Source organism: Oncorhynchus masou, chromosome 6 (assembly GCF_036934945.1).
Source record: "Oncorhynchus masou masou isolate Uvic2021 chromosome 6, UVic_Omas_1.1, whole genome shotgun sequence".
NCBI lineage: Eukaryota > Metazoa > Chordata > Actinopteri > Salmoniformes > Salmonidae > Oncorhynchus > Oncorhynchus masou.
This window is the reverse complement of record NC_088217.1, coordinates 70,068,351-70,088,587: the sequence shown is the minus strand read 5'-3', so window position 1 is coordinate 70,088,587 and position 20,237 is coordinate 70,068,351. Positions and strand designations below refer to the sequence as shown.

Here is a 20,237-nt window from a genome sequence, read left to right as displayed (position 1 = left end):
CGAGAGAGAGACTAAGGAACAAGTCCTGTTTCAAAGATTAAACACTGTAAACACAATTAACCCACTTGGGGTTTCTTAAATAAACACAATTATTTTAATTAAACAAGCAAAATACCTTTCTGCAGGAGATTTCTTTGTGTATCATAAATACAGTGAGTTTTCCCCGCCTTCTGCATAGCACTGGATTTTTAAATGAAAATGCCAAATACAAGTTATGAGTTTTAATTATGCTGTATCTGCTTCTACACTAGAAAGCCAAAAATAATATTAATGGCATGTTAAGAGATAACACTTTGTATTAACTTGCATAAGGCAAAGTAATGCAAGTGTATAGCCATAATTCACGATGATATCTTTCCACTCTTGGCAAAGGGTATGGACCAGTAATTATTCTGTGAGGGGAAGGTATAATTTTGGTGGCAGGCCCAATCGCCATCAATGAAGTATTTCCAATATTAATTTCATGATACATTTCTTATCTTCTTTTACAGATCTCCAGAGCGGAACTCCCAGAACATTAACCCTCATCAAATGGAATCTGCTATATGTGTATGTACGCTCTTTAGAGGATATCTTGCACAAGCTATCTGACTTTTAGGCCAGCTTGTCAAGAGGACGCAATGTGTGTTGTACTTGACCAAGTTGACTCTGTACTTGAGGCCCCCCTTCTTGGCACTTTGACATTGGCCGCACCTACATGTGGCTTTGGTGCAGCCGTGTGCTATTGGCTGTTGAAGTGACATGATGATGGATGTCAGGACAGGATCACGGTCTGACATATAATCTCAGGCGGTTGGTCGAACACACAGGCTTCTCAGCTCTCTGACCCCCTGGGAAACTTTGAACTCTTCGCTCCTCAAGGTTGGCATGATCACACACAGTAGGTCAATAGGGTCCGCAGCCTCCCTCAGCCACAAGGCTTCCCATTGGTGGGTTAAAGGATTATTGTGATGTCAGTCCCCAGGGATCAGGTTTTGTAAGCTAGATTTATTCATTATAATGCTAATCCTCCCACTGTACTTAATGATAGTATATAAAGGCCTTTACGTTTGCTACTGGGTTTTCTTCTTCGACAAAGCTACAGATTTCCCCTCACCTTAATAACATCTTAGTTATTCTATAATTAACCAGCATTAAAGCTTTCCTAAGGGGTTCATGGATTCTCTCTCAAGGTAGATGTTGATGTTGTTTACTCAGCTAACTGAATGCCTGTTGTGGTTGACGCTTTAGCGAGAGAGCGAGACCGCGCGAGAGAGAGAGACTAAGGAACAAGTCCTGTTTCAAAGATTAAACACTGTAAACACAATTAACCCACTTGGGGTTTCTTAAATAAACACAATTATTTAAATTAAACAAGCAAACTACCTTTCTGCAGGAGATTTCTTTGTGTATCATAAATACAGTGAGTTTTCCCCGCCTTCTGCATAGCACTGGATTTTTAAATGAAAATGCCAAATACAAGTTATGAGTTTTAATTATGCTGTATCTGCTTCTACACTAGAAAGCCAAAAATAATATTAATGGCATGTTAAGAGATAACACTTTGTATTAACTTGCATAAGGCAAAGTAATGCAAGTGTATAGCCATAATTCACGATGATATCTTTCCACTCTTAGCAAAGGGATTGGACCAGTAATTATTCTACGAGGGGAAGGTATAATTTCAAGAAACACACAGGCTTCTCAGCTCTCTGACTCCCTGGGAAACTTTGAACTCTTCGCTCCTCAAGGTTGGCATGATCACACACAGCAGGTCAATATGGTCCGCAGCCTCCCTCAGCCACAAGGTTTCCCACCGGTGGGTTAAACGATTATTGTGATGTCAGTCCCCAGGGATCAGGTTTTCTGAACTTTTATATAGATCTCACCCTACAAGCACACACACACACACACACACACTTGATCTGATTTACATGTTCTAAAAGGCTGTCCTATCAACACCAAATCAACTAAGGGGATATGGGGATAGATTGGCCAGTGTGACATACTGTTTGTGGTTCCTGGAATGCTTGCAAATGACACATGTGCTTGCTGATACAGTACTGTGTGAGATGTTAAATGACAGGGCTGTAAAACCCACATAAACTTTACCTTGATCTGTCTGCTCCCTTCACTTAGTAGGTTACCTCACATGATGGTCTACAGTAGAGAAGTACAACAGAGAAAAGAAGTAGCCTGTGGTATCTCCCTTCATTTTTATAAATGAATTCATGAATTTAATGAAGATAGTCTTCAAGCAGCGATTCCTGGAAGTGGTCAACTGTCAATGTGATGACACAATGATTATGCCCGTAGTTGAATGGAAAAACGATATCCTTATTGTAACGACCTACTGTAGCCGATTTCAGCAGTTGCCGTTTCTTACGTCTCTCTCATTTTATTACCCCTCCTTGGGTCCTTCTGCTTCTCAAGACTGACTGTAAGTTGGAAACGATTAGCCATTCACTCACCCCTCGCTGTCGGTGGAAGGCGCATCCTGCACTGTACAGTTTTGGGCAGAAGTAAAATTTTCTTTGCAAAGTTTCTCAAGGGGCTACACACGAAACAAAACGGATACTTCAGACAGTCTATCGAAGCTCTGTGCGCATTTCTGTCTCCGGATTTTACATCGGAATTTGTTGTAACTATTTTATTCTTTGGGGAGTTTGTCATTATAGGACTGTATAACTATGGAGTTATGCGCTTCGTGAGGAGTGGCGTTGAAGAGACACCAAAAGCCATGGTAAAATGGGATACAGTGAGTCTGGATCTAAATAAAAGTTTATAAAAAAAATCTAAGGTGAGATGTTTAACATTTTCCTTTCAGTTCAGGTCATGCCATGTGTAATGTGCGTAAAGATGCGTTCAATATGAGGTCACTAATTTTTAGCATAGTCAAACGATTTTCTCTAAAGTGAAATGTTTTGTCAGAGCTCACCTTTTCATTTGTGTTTGGGTACTACTGAAATGAACCAAAATGAATATGTAACCCTCCAGTGATAGGAGGTAGAAACCCTGTTGTGGTGGATGGATGCGCAGCTGAAGATGGACGGTTCCGCCGCATTCATATTGATACTGTCCGTGCTGATGGTGCCAGTTACAAGTCTCCCCTGCCCGCGCCAGTGCACGTGCCCTCAGGCCACAGAGGTGCACTGCACGTTCCGTTCCCTGCTCGCGGTGCCCGCCGGCATACCCAGACAAGTGGAGCGCATGAACCTGGGGTAAGCCTGTTGGATTGACTTTATTCAATGACCCGCAATGAGACCATAGGCCTAAAAAACAAGCGTCATGCACAATAACCTATACCTATAGAAGTGCAGTATGTGCATAAAGTATAGGATTTGTATTTATGCATGTGCATTGTAGGCCAATAAAAAAAATTTAAGCTATCAAATATTCACTTTTCATTAGAGGCCTTTGGAATTGTTTACAGTTAAGTATGTGCTGAGCATGTGCCTGAAATTAATCTCTCTGCAACTCACAAGTAAATGTGCATAATGCAATATGCCTACAGCGAGGTCTTATCTTAGTGAGGTCTTAGCCCACTGTATGTGTTCCCAACTGCCACCTTCATTGACAATGTTTTGATCCAGAGGTCTTAAGTTCAGTCAGGTTTTTAGCCATTTCTTCTTATACAGTCAGAAATGAAGGCACTTTGCTCCACAAAGAACAAGTCAAGTACCTTAATAGTCAGTCATGAATTGCTTTTGTGTCGTTGTTTCCTGTAGGTTTAACACCATAAACCATGTGACTCAGACCTCTCTGGCTGGTTTGAGGAAGCTGGAGCTTCTGATGATGCATGGGAATGATCTCCACAACATTCCCAACGGGGCCTTTAAGGATCTCATGTCCTTACAGGTACAAATCAAATGTTATTTGTCACATGCGCCGAATACAACAGGTGTAGACCTTACAGTGAAATGCTTAGTTACAAGCCCTGGACCAACGATGCCGTTTTAAGAAAAATAAGTGTTTAGTAAAAAATAAAATAAAAAATAATTCAAGAGCAGCAGTAAAATAACAGTAGCGAGGCTATATACAGGGGGTACCGGTACAGAGTCAATGTGGAGGCTATATACAGGGGGTACCGGTACAATATGGAGGCTATATACAGGGGGTGCCGGTACAGAGTCAATGTGGAGGCTATATACAGGGGGTACCGGTACAGAGTCAATGTGGAGGCTATATACAGGGGGTACCGGTACAATGTGGAGGCTATATACAGGGGGTACCGGTACAGAGTCAATGTGGAGGCTATATACAGGGGGTACCGGTACAATGTGGAGGCTATATACAGGGGGTACCGGTTAGTCCAGGTAATTGAGGTAATATGTACATGTAGGTAGAATTAAAGTGACTATGCATAGATAATAAACAGAGAGGAGCGTAAAAGAGGGGTTGGGGGAGAGGCACACTGCGTATAGTCCGGGTAGCCATTTGATTACCTGTTCAGGAGTCTTTTGGCTTGGGGGTAAAAACTGTTGAAAAGCCTTTTTGTCTTAGACTTGGCACTCTGGTAGTAGAGAGAACAGTCTATGGCTGGGGTCTTTGACAATTTTTGGGGCCTTCCTCTGACACCGCCTGGTATAGAGGTCCTGGATGGCAGGAAGATTGGCCCCAGTGATGTACTGGGCCGTACGCACTACCATCTGTAGTGCCTTGCGTTCGGAGGCTGAGCAGTTTCCATACCAGGCAGTGATGCTCTCAATGGTGCAGATGTAGAACTTTTTGAGGCTCTGCCAAGTCTTTTCAGTCTCCTGAGGGGGAATAGGCTTTGTCATGCCCTCTTCACAACTGTCTTGGTGTGTTTGAACCATGATAGTTTGTTGGTGATGTGGACACCAAGGAACTTGAAGCTCTCAGCCAGCTCCACTACAGCCCCATCGATGAGAATGGGGGTGTGCTTGGTTCTCCTTTTCCTGTAGTCCAAATTATCTCATTTGTCTTGATCACGTTGAGCGAGAGGTTGTTATCCTGGCACCACACGGCCAGGTCTCTGACCTCCTCTGTTTAGGCTGTCTCATCATTGTCGGCAAACTTAATGATGGTGTTGGAGTCTTCCCTGGCTATGCAATCATGAGTGAACAGGGAGTACAGGAGGGGACTGAGCACTGATCCCTGAGGTGCCCCCGTGTTGAGGATCTGCGTGGTAGATGTATTGTTACCTACCCTTACCACCTGGGGGCGGCCCGCCAGGAAGTCCAGGATCCAGTTGCAGAGGGAGGTGTTTAGTCCCAGGGTCCTTAGTGATGAGCTTTGAGGGTACTATGTTGTTGAACGCTGTGCTGTAGTTAATGAATAACATTCTCACGTAGGTGTTCCTTTTGTCCAGGTGGGAAAGGGCAGTGTGGCGTGCAATAGAGATGGCATCATCTGTTGATCTGTTGGGGCTGTATGCAAATTATGGTGGGTCTAGGGTTTCTGGGATAATTGTGTAGATGTGAGCCATTACCAGCCTTATTAAGCACTTCATGGCTACAGACGTGAGTGCTACGGGTCGGTAGTCAAAATGTAATTGAAGACACTTGACAGTTGGTCAGCGCATGCTTGGAGTACACATCCTTGTACTGCGTCTGTGAATATTGACCTGTTTAAAGGTCTTAATCACATTGGCTATGGCGAGCGTGATCACACAGTCATCCGTAACAGCTGATGCTCTCATGCATGCTTCAGTGTTGCTTGCCTCAAAGCGAGCATAGAAGTAATTTAGCTCGTCTGGTAGGCTTGTGTCTGTGCTTCCAGTAATAAACAGGAAATGTTGATTAACATTAAATATCACCTCAGTACTGTAAAGTAGGTTATACAGTATAGTACAGGCAATTGTTCCATTCTATTATTATATTCTACTCTATTTTATTATAATCTATTCCAGAGTTACCCAAACTCGGTCCTGCACCCTGGGGCTCCCCTGCGTGCAGGTTTTGTTTTTTGGGCCTAGAACTACACAGCTGAATTCAAATAATCAAAGCTTGATGATGAGTTGGTTATTTGAAGTTTGGGAAACCCTGCTCTATTGTATTAGGATGATAACTCCCTTACCTCTGCCTTTCTCCCCCTCAGATGCTGAAGATGAGCTATAACAAACTGAAGGAGATCAACAGACACACTCTCCAGGGTCTGTGGTCTCTGACCAGACTCCACCTGGACCACAACCGTCTGGAGTTCATTCACCCAGACACCTTCCAGGGCCTCACCTCCCTACGTCTCCTACAGCTGGAGGGGAACAGACTACAGCAGCTCCACCCCTCTACCTTTTCCACCTTTTCCATGTTGGGACACTTCCACGTCTCCACCCTCCGGTGAAGCCGAGCATGATGAACTACAGTACCCATAATGCTCTGGACAATATTTTATCCGTTTTATCTTAGCATCGGGCACTTTCTCAATTCATCTTTCCTCGATTCTTTGCGTCCTCTCTCCTCACCGTCTTCTCAAAACCCATTGTAGAAGGTCAGAGGAGCGGGACCTTCTCTAGTGCAGTTGAAAATGAGGCAAGGAAATAGGATGTGAGGAATCACGGAAGGAGTAATTGAGATGGAGCCAAGATGTTTGAAGCTAACGTTATAATGTCCCTCCTGTCTCCTTATCGATTCATCAGGCACCTGTACCTGTCGGAGAACAGCCTGACCTCGCTGCCCCAGAAGCTGCTGGGAGGAATGCCCCAGCTGGAGAACCTCTTCCTGCATGGGAATCCTTGGACATGTGACTGCAGGATGAAGTGGTTCCCTGACTGGGACAAAAACTCACCAGGTTAGGTATTTTATTTACCAGCTACTCAGTGAATGTACGTATTTGTCAGTGATGGCAGATACAATTGGATCAAGGCTCAAAGCATAATGCAGCTGTCATTTTACACATTTGTGCCTTGAAAATGTATGTCCAAAACCTAACCAAACTTCACACTCGGAATTACAAACATTGAATAATGATGTTAATGTTCCCTCTCGTCTTCCTTTCTTCATAGGTGTGCTGAAGTGTAAAAAGGACAGGGCCTACCCAGGAGGTCAGCTCTGCCTTATGTGTTACTCCCCAAAGAACTTACGAATGAAAGAAGTCCTGAGCCTGGACACACTGGGCTGCTCCAGCCCTGTTATCACCTCCCCTGATCAACCTACGACCCCAGAGGACACAGAGACAGAGCTCATGACCCTGGAGGAGTTCAAGGGGCCATTTGGCAACATTACCTTAGGCCTGACGGACGAACATGGGAACAAAGTGGATCTGGAGTGCAGCGTCGGAGAGCCCCGCAGAGAGTTGTCTAAGGTCAGCTGGGAGCAGGTCAACCCACTGCAGCTGACCTCTAATGTGAGTATCTCTGTGGATCTGGAGTGTCCCATCAGCAGGGACAATTATGAGAGACTCTGGAAGCTGATCGCCTACTATAGCGACACGCCCGCTCACCTGCAGAGAGAGATCATGCTGACTAAGGAGCCGGTGCCCAGCTACAGGTAGGCTGGATTAAGAAACCGCTTTTTAACTGATCATTATGGGCAAAATTCCAGCTTCTACTTGAGTAACATTTTCACTTAGTTGTGCATTGAGATCAATGCACGTGAACGTTTGTGGAAGTTAGATTTGCCCGTATGTGATTTTATATGTTCATTTCAGAGTGGTCCTCAATACAGAGCACAGTTGTCAAACTCATTTTCCCCAAGGGCCAGATTCAGTCTTCACTGAGGTCCGGAGGGCCACACTTAAAATGTATTGTATTTCCTTGCCATCAAAATGTGCAAAACATTGTCCTCACTCTATTTTTCGATGCTCCCTGACTGTCTAGCTTTCGTTTCGATGACTGTTAGCTAGCTGGACAGAGTGAAGAGACTGTAAATGTAGGTCCATTATTATTTCTACACAGTCTTGATTTGGTTTTAGTCATTTAAATAATGATTGAGATTGTTTTTTCCCACAAAAATATATAAATATACAGTACCAGTCAAAAGTTTGGACACACCGACTCATTCCAGGGTTTTTCTTTTGTCCCCTCTATTTTCTACATTGTAGAATAATAGTGAAGACCTCAAAACTATTAAATAACACATATGGAATCATGTAGTAACCAAAAACATGTTAAACAAATCAAAATATATTCTTTATTTGATTCTTCTTTAATCCTTTGCCTTGATGACAGCTTTGCACACGCTTGGCATTTTCTCAACCAGCTTCATGAGTTAGTCACCTGGAATGCATTTCAATTAACAGGTGTACCTTGTTAAAAGTTAATTTGTGGAATTTCTTTCCTTCTTAATGCGTTTGAGCCAATCAGTTTGGAAAATTTCAAGAACTTTGAAAGTTTCTTCAAGTGCAGTCGCAAAAACCATCAAGGGCTATGATGAAACTGGCTCTCATGAGGACCGCCACAGGAAAGGAAGACCCAGAGTTACGTCTGCTGCAGAGGATAAGTTCATTAGAGTTACCAGCCTCAGAAATTACTGCCCAAAAAAATGCTTCACAGAGTTCAAGTAACAGACACATCTCAACATCAACTGTTCAGAAGAGACTGCGTGAATCAGGCCTTCATGGTCAAATTTCTGCAAAGAAACCACTACTAAAGGACACCAATAATAAGAAGAGACTTGCTTGGGCCAAGAAACATGATCAATGGACATTAGATCAGTGGAAATCTGTCTTTGGTCTGATGAGTCCAAATTTGATTTTTGGTTCCAACCATTGTGTCTTTGTGAGATGCAGAGTAGTTGAACGGATGATTTTGCATGTGTGGTTTCCACCATGAAGCATGGAGGAGGAAGTAGGACGGTGTGTGGGTGATTTGCTGGTGAGTAATTTAGAATTCAAGGTACACTTAACCAGCATGTCTACCACAGCATTCTGCACCAATACGCCATCCCATCTGGTTTACACTTAGTGGGACTTAGTGGGACTATCATTTGTTTTTCAACAGGACAATGACCCAAAACACCTCTAGGCTGTGTAAGGGCTATTTGACCAAGAAGGAGGGTGATGGAGTACTGCATCAGATGACCTGGCCTCCACAATCACCCGACCAACGAAATTGAGATAGTTTGGGATGATTTGGACCGCAGAGTGAAGGAAAAGCAGCCAACAAGTGCTCAAAATATGTGGGAACTCCTTCAAGACTGTTGGAAAAGCATTCCAGGCGAAGCTGGTTGAGAGAATGCCAAGAGTGTGCAAAGCTGTCATCGAGGCAAATGGTGGCTACTTTTTTGGTTACTACATGATTCCATGTGTTATTTAATCATTTTGTTATCTTCACTATTATTCTACAGGGTAGAAAATAGTAAAAATAAAGAAAGATTAGTAGGTGTTTCCAAACTTTTGACTGCTACTCTATATATTAATAATAATCAATCCACACGCAGGCCGGATTGAATGGGCCTTGAGATCAATAATTTCATACTGCTATGTTATGTGTTTTTTTTCTAATAAACTCAAACTTCTTGATCTCCAGGTACAGGCAGGACCTGGAGAGAGATGCGTTGTACTACACAGGGGTTAAGGCTAACATGGTAGCTCAACCATCCTGGCTGATGCAGAGCTCTGTGGACCTGCAGCTGAACAGGCCCCAGTCCACTGGGAAGAGCGTCAAGCTGATCCTCAGCACCCACCTCACACAGATCGTGGAGCCTGAGCTGGAGCGCAGACAACACAGGACATGGGTCATGATAGAGAACACAAACACTACCAGGACGGCGCTGAGTGTTGTAGTCGGCAGCTCTGCTGCAGTAGACTGTAACGTGTTGAGCTCAGGAGACACGGCGGTTCGCTGGATGCTGCCAGACGGGACCCAGCTGGAGGCACCGTACAGCAACCCAGACAACAGGGTGTCAGTGTCGAGCACCGGCAGGTTGGATATTAAAGCTGTAGGACACTCAGACTCAGGGATATATTACTGTATCGCCCAGGTCTCTGACGACCTCAGTGTCCTCCCTTTCCGCCTGACGGTCGAGGAGTCCTCCAGTCCTCCCCCTCTTGGAGGGGATGAGATGGCGCCTACCCTCGTAGAGGGGTTCACCGGTGTCCCGCTCACTCTGAACTGTGTCGTGTCTGGCTCTCCTGACCCTGAGATCAACTGGATCCTTCCTGACAGCAACATAGTGAGTCACAGAGCCAACTCTTCTAGAGCGCTGGTGTATTCCAACGGAACTCTGAGAGTCCCAGAGAGTCGACTGACAGACAGTGGATATTATAAGTGTGTGGCCATGAACCAGCATGGTATGTATTCCCTGGCTACTAAGGTGACTCTCACCAGACAGTTAGGAGCAGAGATGCGACCACTGAGGAGAATGAGGCCACAGTCCGCTTCAGGGGTCAACACCAGGGTCAAAGCCCCCATGGAGGCCACTGAGGAGGCATCAGGGGACAATGAGGACGCACAGGAGGAAGTCCCCTCCTCCTCTTCCTCCTCATTCTCACCCCCGAGCCGTGTGGAGCTAATGAATCGGCGGAGAGGTCAAGGTTCAAACAGGGGTGGAGGACATCCATTTAGAAACACATGGAGGCGACCTGCTGCACCTAGAAAACCAACCACGACAGGGACAAATGACGAAGACAAGAAAAACACAGTGGAGACGAGGAGGAGGATTAACGTGGCAAACAAAAATATAGACCCGGAGAAGTGGGCGGACATTTTGGCCAAAATCCGTGACAAGAACGGACAGGGTAACATTATTATAACACTCAGCTCAACTCACCTCACCACAAAGAAGAATCAGGAGTCAACGACAGCAGCCAGTGCTAAGCAGACAGAGTCTCCGGGCAACATAGAGGGGTCAATAGACGACCTCCACGAGGAAGAGGAGAAAGAGCTATACACACCCACTATTATACCGCATACACCCACTCTACACACTACTTACAACACAGACTCCGATGCGGATACAGGCACAAATCATGCTCGTTTCATGCAGCCGGTCACAGAGCCTGTCACATCTGTTCCCCAGCAGCCCAGTAACACTGTCACACACACAAACACGCCAGGCAGGCACACAGTCACACCCACACACTCCCAGATCCTGGGTCAGCTGCGTGTGAACGTCTGGACCAGTTCTTCATACCACGATTCTTTACAAGGAGAAAATCAAAGCACCACCCCCACCGCTTCGGCTACAGATGGTGAGGCGATTACAGAGTCTGATATCTCACCCACGTCTGAGGATAATCAGGGGGCGGAAGACGCTAACGAACCCAGTGTTTTTAACAGCTATAATGGAGGTGACGCTGAACTTGACCCGTCACTCACCACCACCGCAGTTAGAGAGTACTCTGAATCGGAGACGGAGAGCGATGAATTTGATCACTCCCTCACCGAGACTCGGAGCACAACTGCTAAGCTAGAAACACGGCTAAAGCAGCATGCGACGTCGAATATAACCCATCTTCCACTCACCGCACCCTCTCCCACGGCCGAGCTCACTTCAGCTGTGTATACGAGGAAGGAAACTCCAGGTGAGGTGGCTACTCGACTCAGAACCCAGAACTCCAGGAGGAGGAATGGGGGTGGGGGCAGGAGAAGACGGCCCAATACGGGCAGAAAGAAGCCAAAACCTAATAATCCATGGAGAAGTGATTTTACAACCGCAGCCACACCTAAGGACGCGCTCCCAACAACTACCAAGGCAACCACTGCCACGTGGACCAAAATAGAAGCGTTCGACAAGGCCAAAAGCATGACGGACAGGTTTAATACCGCAGTTCCATCGACGGGCAGCCAAGCAACGTCATCAGGCAGAGTGAGTCACGAAGAGAACACAGGAGTCTCTTTATACCAAGACAGGAGTGACCCTTCAGTGAAGCCTACAACTCGAAAGGGCACCCTTTCACCACACGCCAAACCACTGTTCAGGAGCACAACAGCCCCACTGGCGTCTTCCACAACCTCTTTAACAGAAACATATAAACAAACATCCCAGAGCAGCCATCACAGAACAGCCCCAGAAAGAGCCTCTCAGACTCCGAACACTCAGAGCCCAGTCCCAGAGCACTCGGATGTGCACACGACAGCCAATCAGGGGACATTTACAAGCGTCCCCCTTCCTGCAGTTAAACCAACCGAGACAACGCAAAGGGGAGGCAGCGCTACTGTAGACCTTCACCCTGTCCCAAGTCCAGACAAGTCCCCGGAGAATCGCAACACTCGACCGGGAGTGCTACCAGATGGACAGCCCAACACACCAGACAATCGATATACAGAAGGTACGACTGAGGTTAAAAAAGTGCCGGTCAAAGAGATTGACAGCGTGTCCCCATCTATCTGGCATGAAATAACCAGTGCACACGGCACAACACACACCCCGGGTGCCTCAACAAAAGAGCCCTTTCATGAAGAGGCAGGACATGAGAAGGCTTGGGTTAGTACCACTGAAATGCCGGTGATATCTGAAAGCTCTTATCGCAGATCTGATCCTTCTAAAACAGTCACTGTTAAGCCCGGAACAACCTTTGATGGGCACTATAACGTCAGAGAAAGCACTTCCGCCACAGGCAAAGACCGAACACCATTGGAAAATGTTGCGGTTTCTGTTGCTGCTACGACAACAAAGGGCGTTACTCCAACTATGTCACCTGTCACCTCCACATCAGTTAGAGCATTTGTAGTTTTCCCCTCTAGAGTGAAGCCTCAGATCCCTGTACTAAACACTCCATCCACTAGAGTCAGGACCCAACCTTCATCCAGAACAGTGGAGGTTCCCTCCAACTCCAACCACATCCCAGACAGTCACAGAGAGAGAGTCCTCATCTCTCAACCTGACCAGAGGAACAACCCGATCCTCAACAGAGGAGACACCATCCTAATCACCAGATCTGACCCCGACAGACAACCACCACCAGCCGACTCCCACACCACGACTAAACTAAAGTCAACTGACATCAAGCCTGATCCAGTCACCGGTGTTAAACCAACCACCACAGAACCCAGAACACCCCACAGGCACAGGACAGTCACAAACGCAAACACTCAGATGGTCAAACAGACGACCACCACAACCACTCTCACTCCCACCACCACAATGAGCGTTTCTCAGACTTCATTCGTGTCTTCGTCGAAGCCTCAGAGTCCATCTAGTGGGGGCCCGAGGACAGAGACCCCTACCCAGACACAGGGGTTATCAGGTGGGGTGTCGGGAGGTGGTCAGAGACCCTCCGTAGCAGGTCCTGCTGTAAGAGGGAAGCCCCGGATCACCAACGTGGATGTGCAGACAGTGACAGTGAATGCAGAGATGGATGCACAGCTGCCCTGTGTGGCTGTAGGGGAGCCCAAGCCTTTCCTCTCCTGGACGAGAGTCTCCACTGGTATGTATAACAGCACTTCCTTTTCTGTGCTCCCCTCTTCATAGAACATCCTCCTTCACTCTATGTTACAGAATTACACCACTGTTTGTAAGCCTGTTAATGTAACAAAAAAAAGGAGAATCCTATTTGTAATGATATAAGCTACGCTCCATTCTTGTGTTTCAACAGACAAGATGTTGTAGAAATAATCCTTTATCTGCATTGTTTTAATCTACTCGATGTCTTTAAACATGTGTTATTTTCATTCATGCAGGAGCGACAGTAGCCCAGAACACTCAGGTCCAGAGGTTCGAGGTCCATCCCAACGGCACGTTTATCATCCGTAACAGCCAGCCCCAGGACCGAGGCCAGTACCTCTGTATGGTCCAGAACCAGTATGGCGTGGACAAGATGGTGGTCTCCCTGATGGTGCTGGCCCAGCATCCCAGAGTGCTCCAGCCGCGCTACCGCGATGCTACCGTGTACAACGGAGACGGCATCGATCTGGAGTGCCAGGTACAGGGACATCCCATGCCCAGGGTCACCTGGGTGCTGCCTGACAGGGTCCACCTCACTGCCCCCCCAGCCCCGAGCCCTGACAACCCAGCCAGTGGCCCCCAGCCTGGCCCTCAGTCTGGCCCCAAGCGAGTGGACCTCCTCGGTAACGGTACTCTCAGGATAACCCAGGCCAGCTACACAGACAGAGGGATCTATAAATGTATCGGCAGCAGCGTGGCGGGAGCCGACACAGTCTCTGTCCGACTCCATGTGGCAGCCTTGGCTCCAGTCATCCAACAACCTCGCTATGAGAACGTGTCCCTCCCTGAGGGCAGCACGGCCTACATCCACTGCACCGCCAAAGGAGCCCCTACGCCCATCATCCGCTGGACCACGCCCGACGGAGTCCAGCTCCTCACCTCGCAGTTCGTCAACGGCCGTCATTTCTTTGTCTTCCCCAACGGGACCCTGTACATCCGTGGGCTAGGCAAAGGCGATGCGGGGATATATGAGTGTGTGGCCAGTAATGCGGTAGGAGCCTCCAGGAGAACCAGCGTTCTGACAGTACTGAGACTCCCATCCTCCACCGAGGCCAGGATTACCTCCTCGTCTCCCCAGAGGACTGACGTGGTCTATGGGGGGCTGCTGAGGCTTGACTGCATTGCCACAGGAAAACCAGAGCCCAGGATCGTCTGGAGGACCCCATCTAAGAAACTAGTGGATTCCCAGTACAGGTATGCATCTTCTGGCATCTTTTTCACTCACTGTCTAATATTCCCTTCAGGCCATTGTCTGTATGTACAGTACTTTTTCCACATTTTGTTTTGTTACAGCCTGAATTTAAGATGGATTAAATTGAGATTTTATGTCACTGGCCTACACACAATATGCCATTATGTCAGCGTGGAATTATGTTTTTTGACATTTTTACAAATGAATTAAAAATGAAAAGCTGATATGTCTTGAGTTAATAAGTATTCAACCCATTTGTTAGGGCAGGAAAAAGTCCCATAAGAAGTTGCATGGTCTGTGTGCAATAATGGTGTTTAACGTGATTTGTAAATGACTACCACATCTCTGTATCCCACACATACACTTATCTACAAAGTCCCTCAGTCGAGCAATAAACACTGATTCAATCACAAAGACCAGGGAGGTTTTCCAATGCTTTGCAACGAAGGGAACCTATGAGTAGATGAGTAAAAAAATGTAAAAGCAGACGTTTGGATGGTGTATCAATACACCCAGTCACTACAAAGATACAGGCGTCCTTCCTGCCAGAGAGGAAGGAAACCGCTCAGGAATTTCACCATGAGGCCAATGGTGACTGTGATAGGAGAAAACTGAAGACGGATCAACAACATTGTAGTTACTCCACAATACTAACCTAAATTACAGAGTGAAAAGAAGGAAGCCTGTTCAGAATTAAAATGTTCCAAAATATGCATCCTGTTTGCAAAAAATGTGGCAAACAAATTCACTTTATGTCCTGAATACAAAGCGTTATGTTTGGGGAAAATCCAACACAACACATCACTGAGTACCACTCATCATATTTTCAAGTTATGATAGAAAGCGATGGAAATAGAGCTAACCACAGGCAACATCCGAGAGGAAAGCCTGGTTCGGTCTGCTATCCAACAGACACTGGGAGACAAATTCACCTTACTGAAACACAAGCCCAAATATACACTAGAGTCGCTTACCAAGTATGTTACTTAGTGGCCTAGTTACAGTTTAGACTTAAATCGGCTTGAAAATGTATGGCAAGACTTGAAAATGGCTGTCTAGAAATGATCAACAACCAATTTCAACAAAGCTTGAAGAATTATTTAAATAATAATGTGCAAATATTGCACAATCCAGGTGTGCAAAGCTCTTGGAGACTTACCCAGAAAGACTCAGCTGTAATCGCTGCCAAAGGTGATTCTAACGTGTATTGACTCAAGGGTGTGAATACTTATGGAAATGAAATATGTGTGTATTCTATTTTCAATATATTAGCAAAGATTTCTAAAAACATGTTTACTCTTTGTCATTATGGGGTATTGTGTGTAGATGAGTGAAAAATATATATTTAATCCATTTTGAATTCAGGCTGTAACACAACAAAATGTGGAATAAGTCAAGGGGTATGAACTCTTTCTGATGGCAATGTATGTCAACTGTCAGATCATCAGATGTTATCATGAATGAGAAGGTTTACTGTGAAATCATACAGGCACATCTTCTATTCCCTAAAGTTTAGCTGAGAAACCATTAAAAAAATACCTAAAATGGTTGCTATTAACAGCAGGACATACTGTTATTCACAAACAATAACAACTTGTTTTTGTTGGGGGGGGGGGGTTTCAGCTTCGACCCCAGAATAAAGGTGTTCACCAACGGTTCTCTGGCCATCCAGGCCATGACAGAGAAAGATGATGGGGACTACCTGTGTGTGGCCCGAAACAAGGTCGGGGACGACTACATGCTTCTGAGGGTTAGCGTGCTGACCAAGCCGGCCAAGATCGAGCAGAAGCAGCTGCTGGCCAGTCAGAAGGTCTGTCTTTTGTCTTAGGCTTCTATGTAAATAATGGGGCACATCCCGAATGGCACCCTATTCCCTGTACAGTGCACTACTTTTGACCAGAGCCCTATGGGCCTTAGTGAAAAAGAGTGCACAATATAGGGGTTAGGGTGCCATATGGGGCAGAACCTTGGTTGTCATGCAAATATTTTGGTTGATTTTCTGTCTAATGTACGATTGGATAGACAATAAATATTTTTGAATCTTAAGGTGATGTATGGAGGAGACCTGAAGGTGGACTGTGTAGCATCTGGCCTCCCGAACCCTGAGATCCGCTGGGCTCTGCCGGATGGCACCATGATCAACACACTGAAACAGACGGATAGTAGGGCTAGAGGTGGGCGCACCCGCAGGTACTTGGTATTCAACTTCACACATACCGTTATTGAATCACATAATACAGTATGTACACCCAATCTGTTATTGAAGCACATTAACTGCATAGTCGATAAGGATCCCAGTACAATTTTCAAACAATCGCCCAACCCCTCCCACCCCCCAGATACGTGGTGTTCGACAACGGGACGTTGTACGCCAACGACGTGGGGATGAGAGAGGAAGGAGACTACACCTGCTACGCTGAGAACCAGATAGGGAAGGATGAGATGAAGGTTCACGTCAAGGTGGTGGCGGACCCTCCGATTATCAGAGACAAAACTCAAAGCCCTGAAGTCGTCAGGGTTCTTTATGGGGAGACCGTGTCTCTGAAGTGCAGCGCCAAGGGAGAGCCGAACCCAGTCATCACGTGGCTCTCCCCCACTAACCGGGCCATTGCCTCCTCCCCTGCTAAGTACCAGGTCCATAATGATGGTACATTAGTGGTTCAGAAGGCACAACGCTTTGATGCTGGTAACTACACCTGCACAGCTAGGAACAGTGCCGGCCAGGACCGCAAAGTCACCAGGGTGGACGTCCTGGTGACGCCGCTGACCATCAACGGACTGAGAGGTATGGTCAACACTATCAGAGTGACGGCTATAAGGGACCAGCGCACCATGCTGGCCTGCGAGGCCGTGGGGACACCCATCCCCCAGGTCATGTGGGTGTTACCGGAGAACATCGTTCTCCCGGCGCCATACTACGGCAGCAGAATGACGGTGCATCGTAACGGTACGTTGGATATACGTTCGCCGAAGGGAACCGACTCGGCTCAGCTGGCCTGCATCGCACGCAACGAGGGCGGGGAGGCCAGGCTGATGGTCCACCTGGAGGTTAGAGAGATGGTAGAGAGGCCGCAGCTCAGAGGGCCCAAAACAGAGAGCCTCTCTCTAACGGTAGGCAGTACCATGACCCTGAACTGCTCCTTTGAAGGAGGCCCAGCACCCCCAACGGTAACATGGATCCTCCCTAATGGTTCCCCCCTCATGAGGGGTGCCCAGTTCTCCAAGTTCTTCCACCGACCTGACGGCTCCTTGGTCATCACTAACCCCTCTGTCTCTGAGAGTGGTATGTACCGCTGCCTGGTGAGGAATGTCGCCGGGCTAGTGGAACGTACTATTACTTTAGCCCCGGAGAGGAAACCAGAGATCAATAACCGCTACAACTCCCCCATCAGTATTATGAATGGGGAGAGCCTCCAACTCCACTGTCTCTCCACGGGGGACCCCCTCCGGCTGACGTGGACCCTGCCCAGTGGAGTGGTCCTGGGGCGGACACAGAGAGCCGGTCGCTACGCCGTCCTAGCCAATGGGACGCTCGCCATCCAGCAGGCGTCCGTCTACGACCGCGGCTCCTACGTCTGCCGAGCGGCCAACGAGTACGGCAGCGCCCTGCTCTCCGTGCCCGTCATCGTCATTGCGTACCTGCCTCGCATCACCAATGGCTCGCCTCCCGTGATATACGCTCGCCACGGCGTGGCGGTCCAGCTGAACTGTATTGCCACGGGGATCCCCCGAGCTGAGATTGCCTGGGAGACGCCGGATAGGACGCGGCTAGCGGTCAGTGCCCAGCCACGCCTCTTTGGCAACAAGTACCTCCACCCACAAGGTTCTCTCATCATCCAGAACCCCACGCAGAGAGACCAGGGTTTCTACAAATGCACCGCCAGGAACGTGATAGGGGTCGATACTAAAGCCACCTATCTACATGTGTTCTGATTAGCCTTAGACAAATACGTTTTCATCATATGCCCAAAAAACTGCCAAAGGAGCTGAGCACAGCCAATACTTTTCATCCATCCACATGATGTTGGAGAGCCTTTGAATCACTGTCAATGCAAAGTAAAGATACATTTTCCAAATGGTAGCTATCTGTACTGTGACATCATTCAAGGCCATGTTTCAGCTGCATTTCAACAACCATTTTGTAACACAGCCATTTTTCACTCATCAAAAAAAGACTTTGCTATGAAGGACTTTAAATCTTCTTCGCTGACAATGACAATTTATGTCAAACAGTTTTGATAAGCATAGCTAAATATCTTATGTTCGATTTAATGAAAATATTCGAAATGATACAGAAAATAACCAATATTGCTGAAATGAGGACGATTTCAGGGGCCTAAGAAACAATGGCTGGTGTTTTGAATAACTGCTTTCCAACCATCCATATCATCTTACTATCTTAACCAAAAGTATTTTTAAGGACTCGTAACCCTACTATTTACAGGAGAGACTCGCACATTACCGTTTACTGTGATGATTGTACATGCAATATGGTTTAGATCTGATTGCAACCCTCATAGGTGTCAACATCAGCACATACAATAATACTAATATGGTTTTACATGCCCTCATTATTAAATTATTTGTCTTTAAAAGACTCTTGATGTATAGGAATTTGACACATTTTTAAATAAAGAGAAGCTCAAAATCCATCGGAATCTTGCAGAATATTACTTGTATACTATGGATGCATCCCAAATAAGGCACGATATTGGAAATAGGGTGTGATTTAAGATGCAGCCGTAGTGTATGGGCCCTGGGCAAAAGTAGTGCACTACAAAGGGAATAGGGTGCAATTTGGGAAGGGGATAAGAGCTTAGAACTAGGTCAGGACAGATTAGGCATCTGTCTTCCAAGAGTAAACATTTTCAAACGTAGCTCTGGGGATTATTATACAGTCATGGTCCCTCTCTTGCTAAAAGGAGAACCATCTGGTTGTGTGGGGGAAATCCCCTGTTAGTTCACTGGTTTCCCTCTGAAAGAATTCCCACTTTAACTCTACAGACTTAATTGTAATCAGCTTTCATGATTTATGAAATCCACTCACAACTTGAAGTGGTGCAGTACCGCTGCGAGAGGGATGACATAGAGCCTGTGTTTCTTTGACGATTGATGGACCTGCTCTTCAGTAAATGGCCCGTACATTTGGCTGTTGAGCCCGAATAAATGTTCCCTCTTTTGTTTCAGATAATCGAAGAAATGAAGGCTTTAGCTGTCTCTCACTGACCCCCAAGCCCAGGTCAAACACAAAGCAGACACCACCCAGGGCCGCTGCTCACATCTTGGACACACCTGTGGTCCTGTCTGTCCCAGGACTATAGAGATGAAGTCGTCCATTTGCCATTACAGTACCATATTGCCATCAGCACTAAGTAGTGTGGTCTTGCTGCGTTTATATGAACTTTTTCTTTCCACCTCCACTCTGCTCTGTCTCTAACATAGTTAACGTAATACCCCATTATGCAGATAGTGAGACTGATGACATCATAGGAGAGAGAGAGAAAGACCGAGAGAGGGGATAAGAGAAAGAGAGAGAGCTCCTGAGTTCTTCTGCAAAAAGATAGAAATAGAGTTGGATCAATGTAGATAAACTTGAATTTTTTTGCAAGGACTTATACAGGATACTAACCTCAACATCAAAACCTTCAATCCAAATCCAAATTCCATACCTAAAACCTTGATTTTGGACAAAATTACCTGAATGAACTATTACTACAAAGGACTTGGACTCTATACCGGTACCCCCTGTATATATCCGCGTTATTGTTATGTACTTTTCT

The 20,237-nt window shown here is 46.4% G+C and overlaps 1 protein-coding gene across 1 annotated transcript; it reads left to right on the top strand.

Moving 5' to 3' along the window:
• The first annotated feature begins 2,457 nt into the window (after positions 1-2,457).
• On the top strand, positions 2,458-19,096 carry LOC135542528 (immunoglobulin superfamily member 10-like). The gene is made up of 11 exons (XM_064969558.1): positions 2,458-2,779; positions 2,977-3,200; positions 3,708-3,837; positions 6,040-6,278; positions 6,578-6,729; positions 6,944-7,427; positions 9,407-13,248; positions 13,502-14,459; positions 16,081-16,267; positions 16,505-16,647; positions 16,797-19,096. Exons 2-11 carry the CDS (start codon positions 3,007-3,009, stop codon positions 18,388-18,390), a joined length of 7,923 nt encoding a protein of 2,640 aa, XP_064825630.1. The 5' UTR covers positions 2,458-2,779; positions 2,977-3,006; the 3' UTR covers positions 18,391-19,096.
• The last annotated feature ends 1,141 nt before the right edge of the window (positions 19,097-20,237 follow it).

Coding starts and splice junctions, on each gene's coding strand:
- LOC135542528 (XM_064969558.1), top strand. CDS start 3,007: ATGGATGCGCAGCTGAAGATGGACGGTTCCGCCGCATTCATATTGATA. Junction 6,279..6,577: donor TTCCACGTCTCCACCCTCCG/GTGAAGCCGAGC, acceptor TCGATTCATCAG/GCACCTGTACCTGTCGGAGA. Junction 13,249..13,501: donor CTGGACGAGAGTCTCCACTG/GTATGTATAACA, acceptor TCATTCATGCAG/GAGCGACAGTAGCCCAGAAC.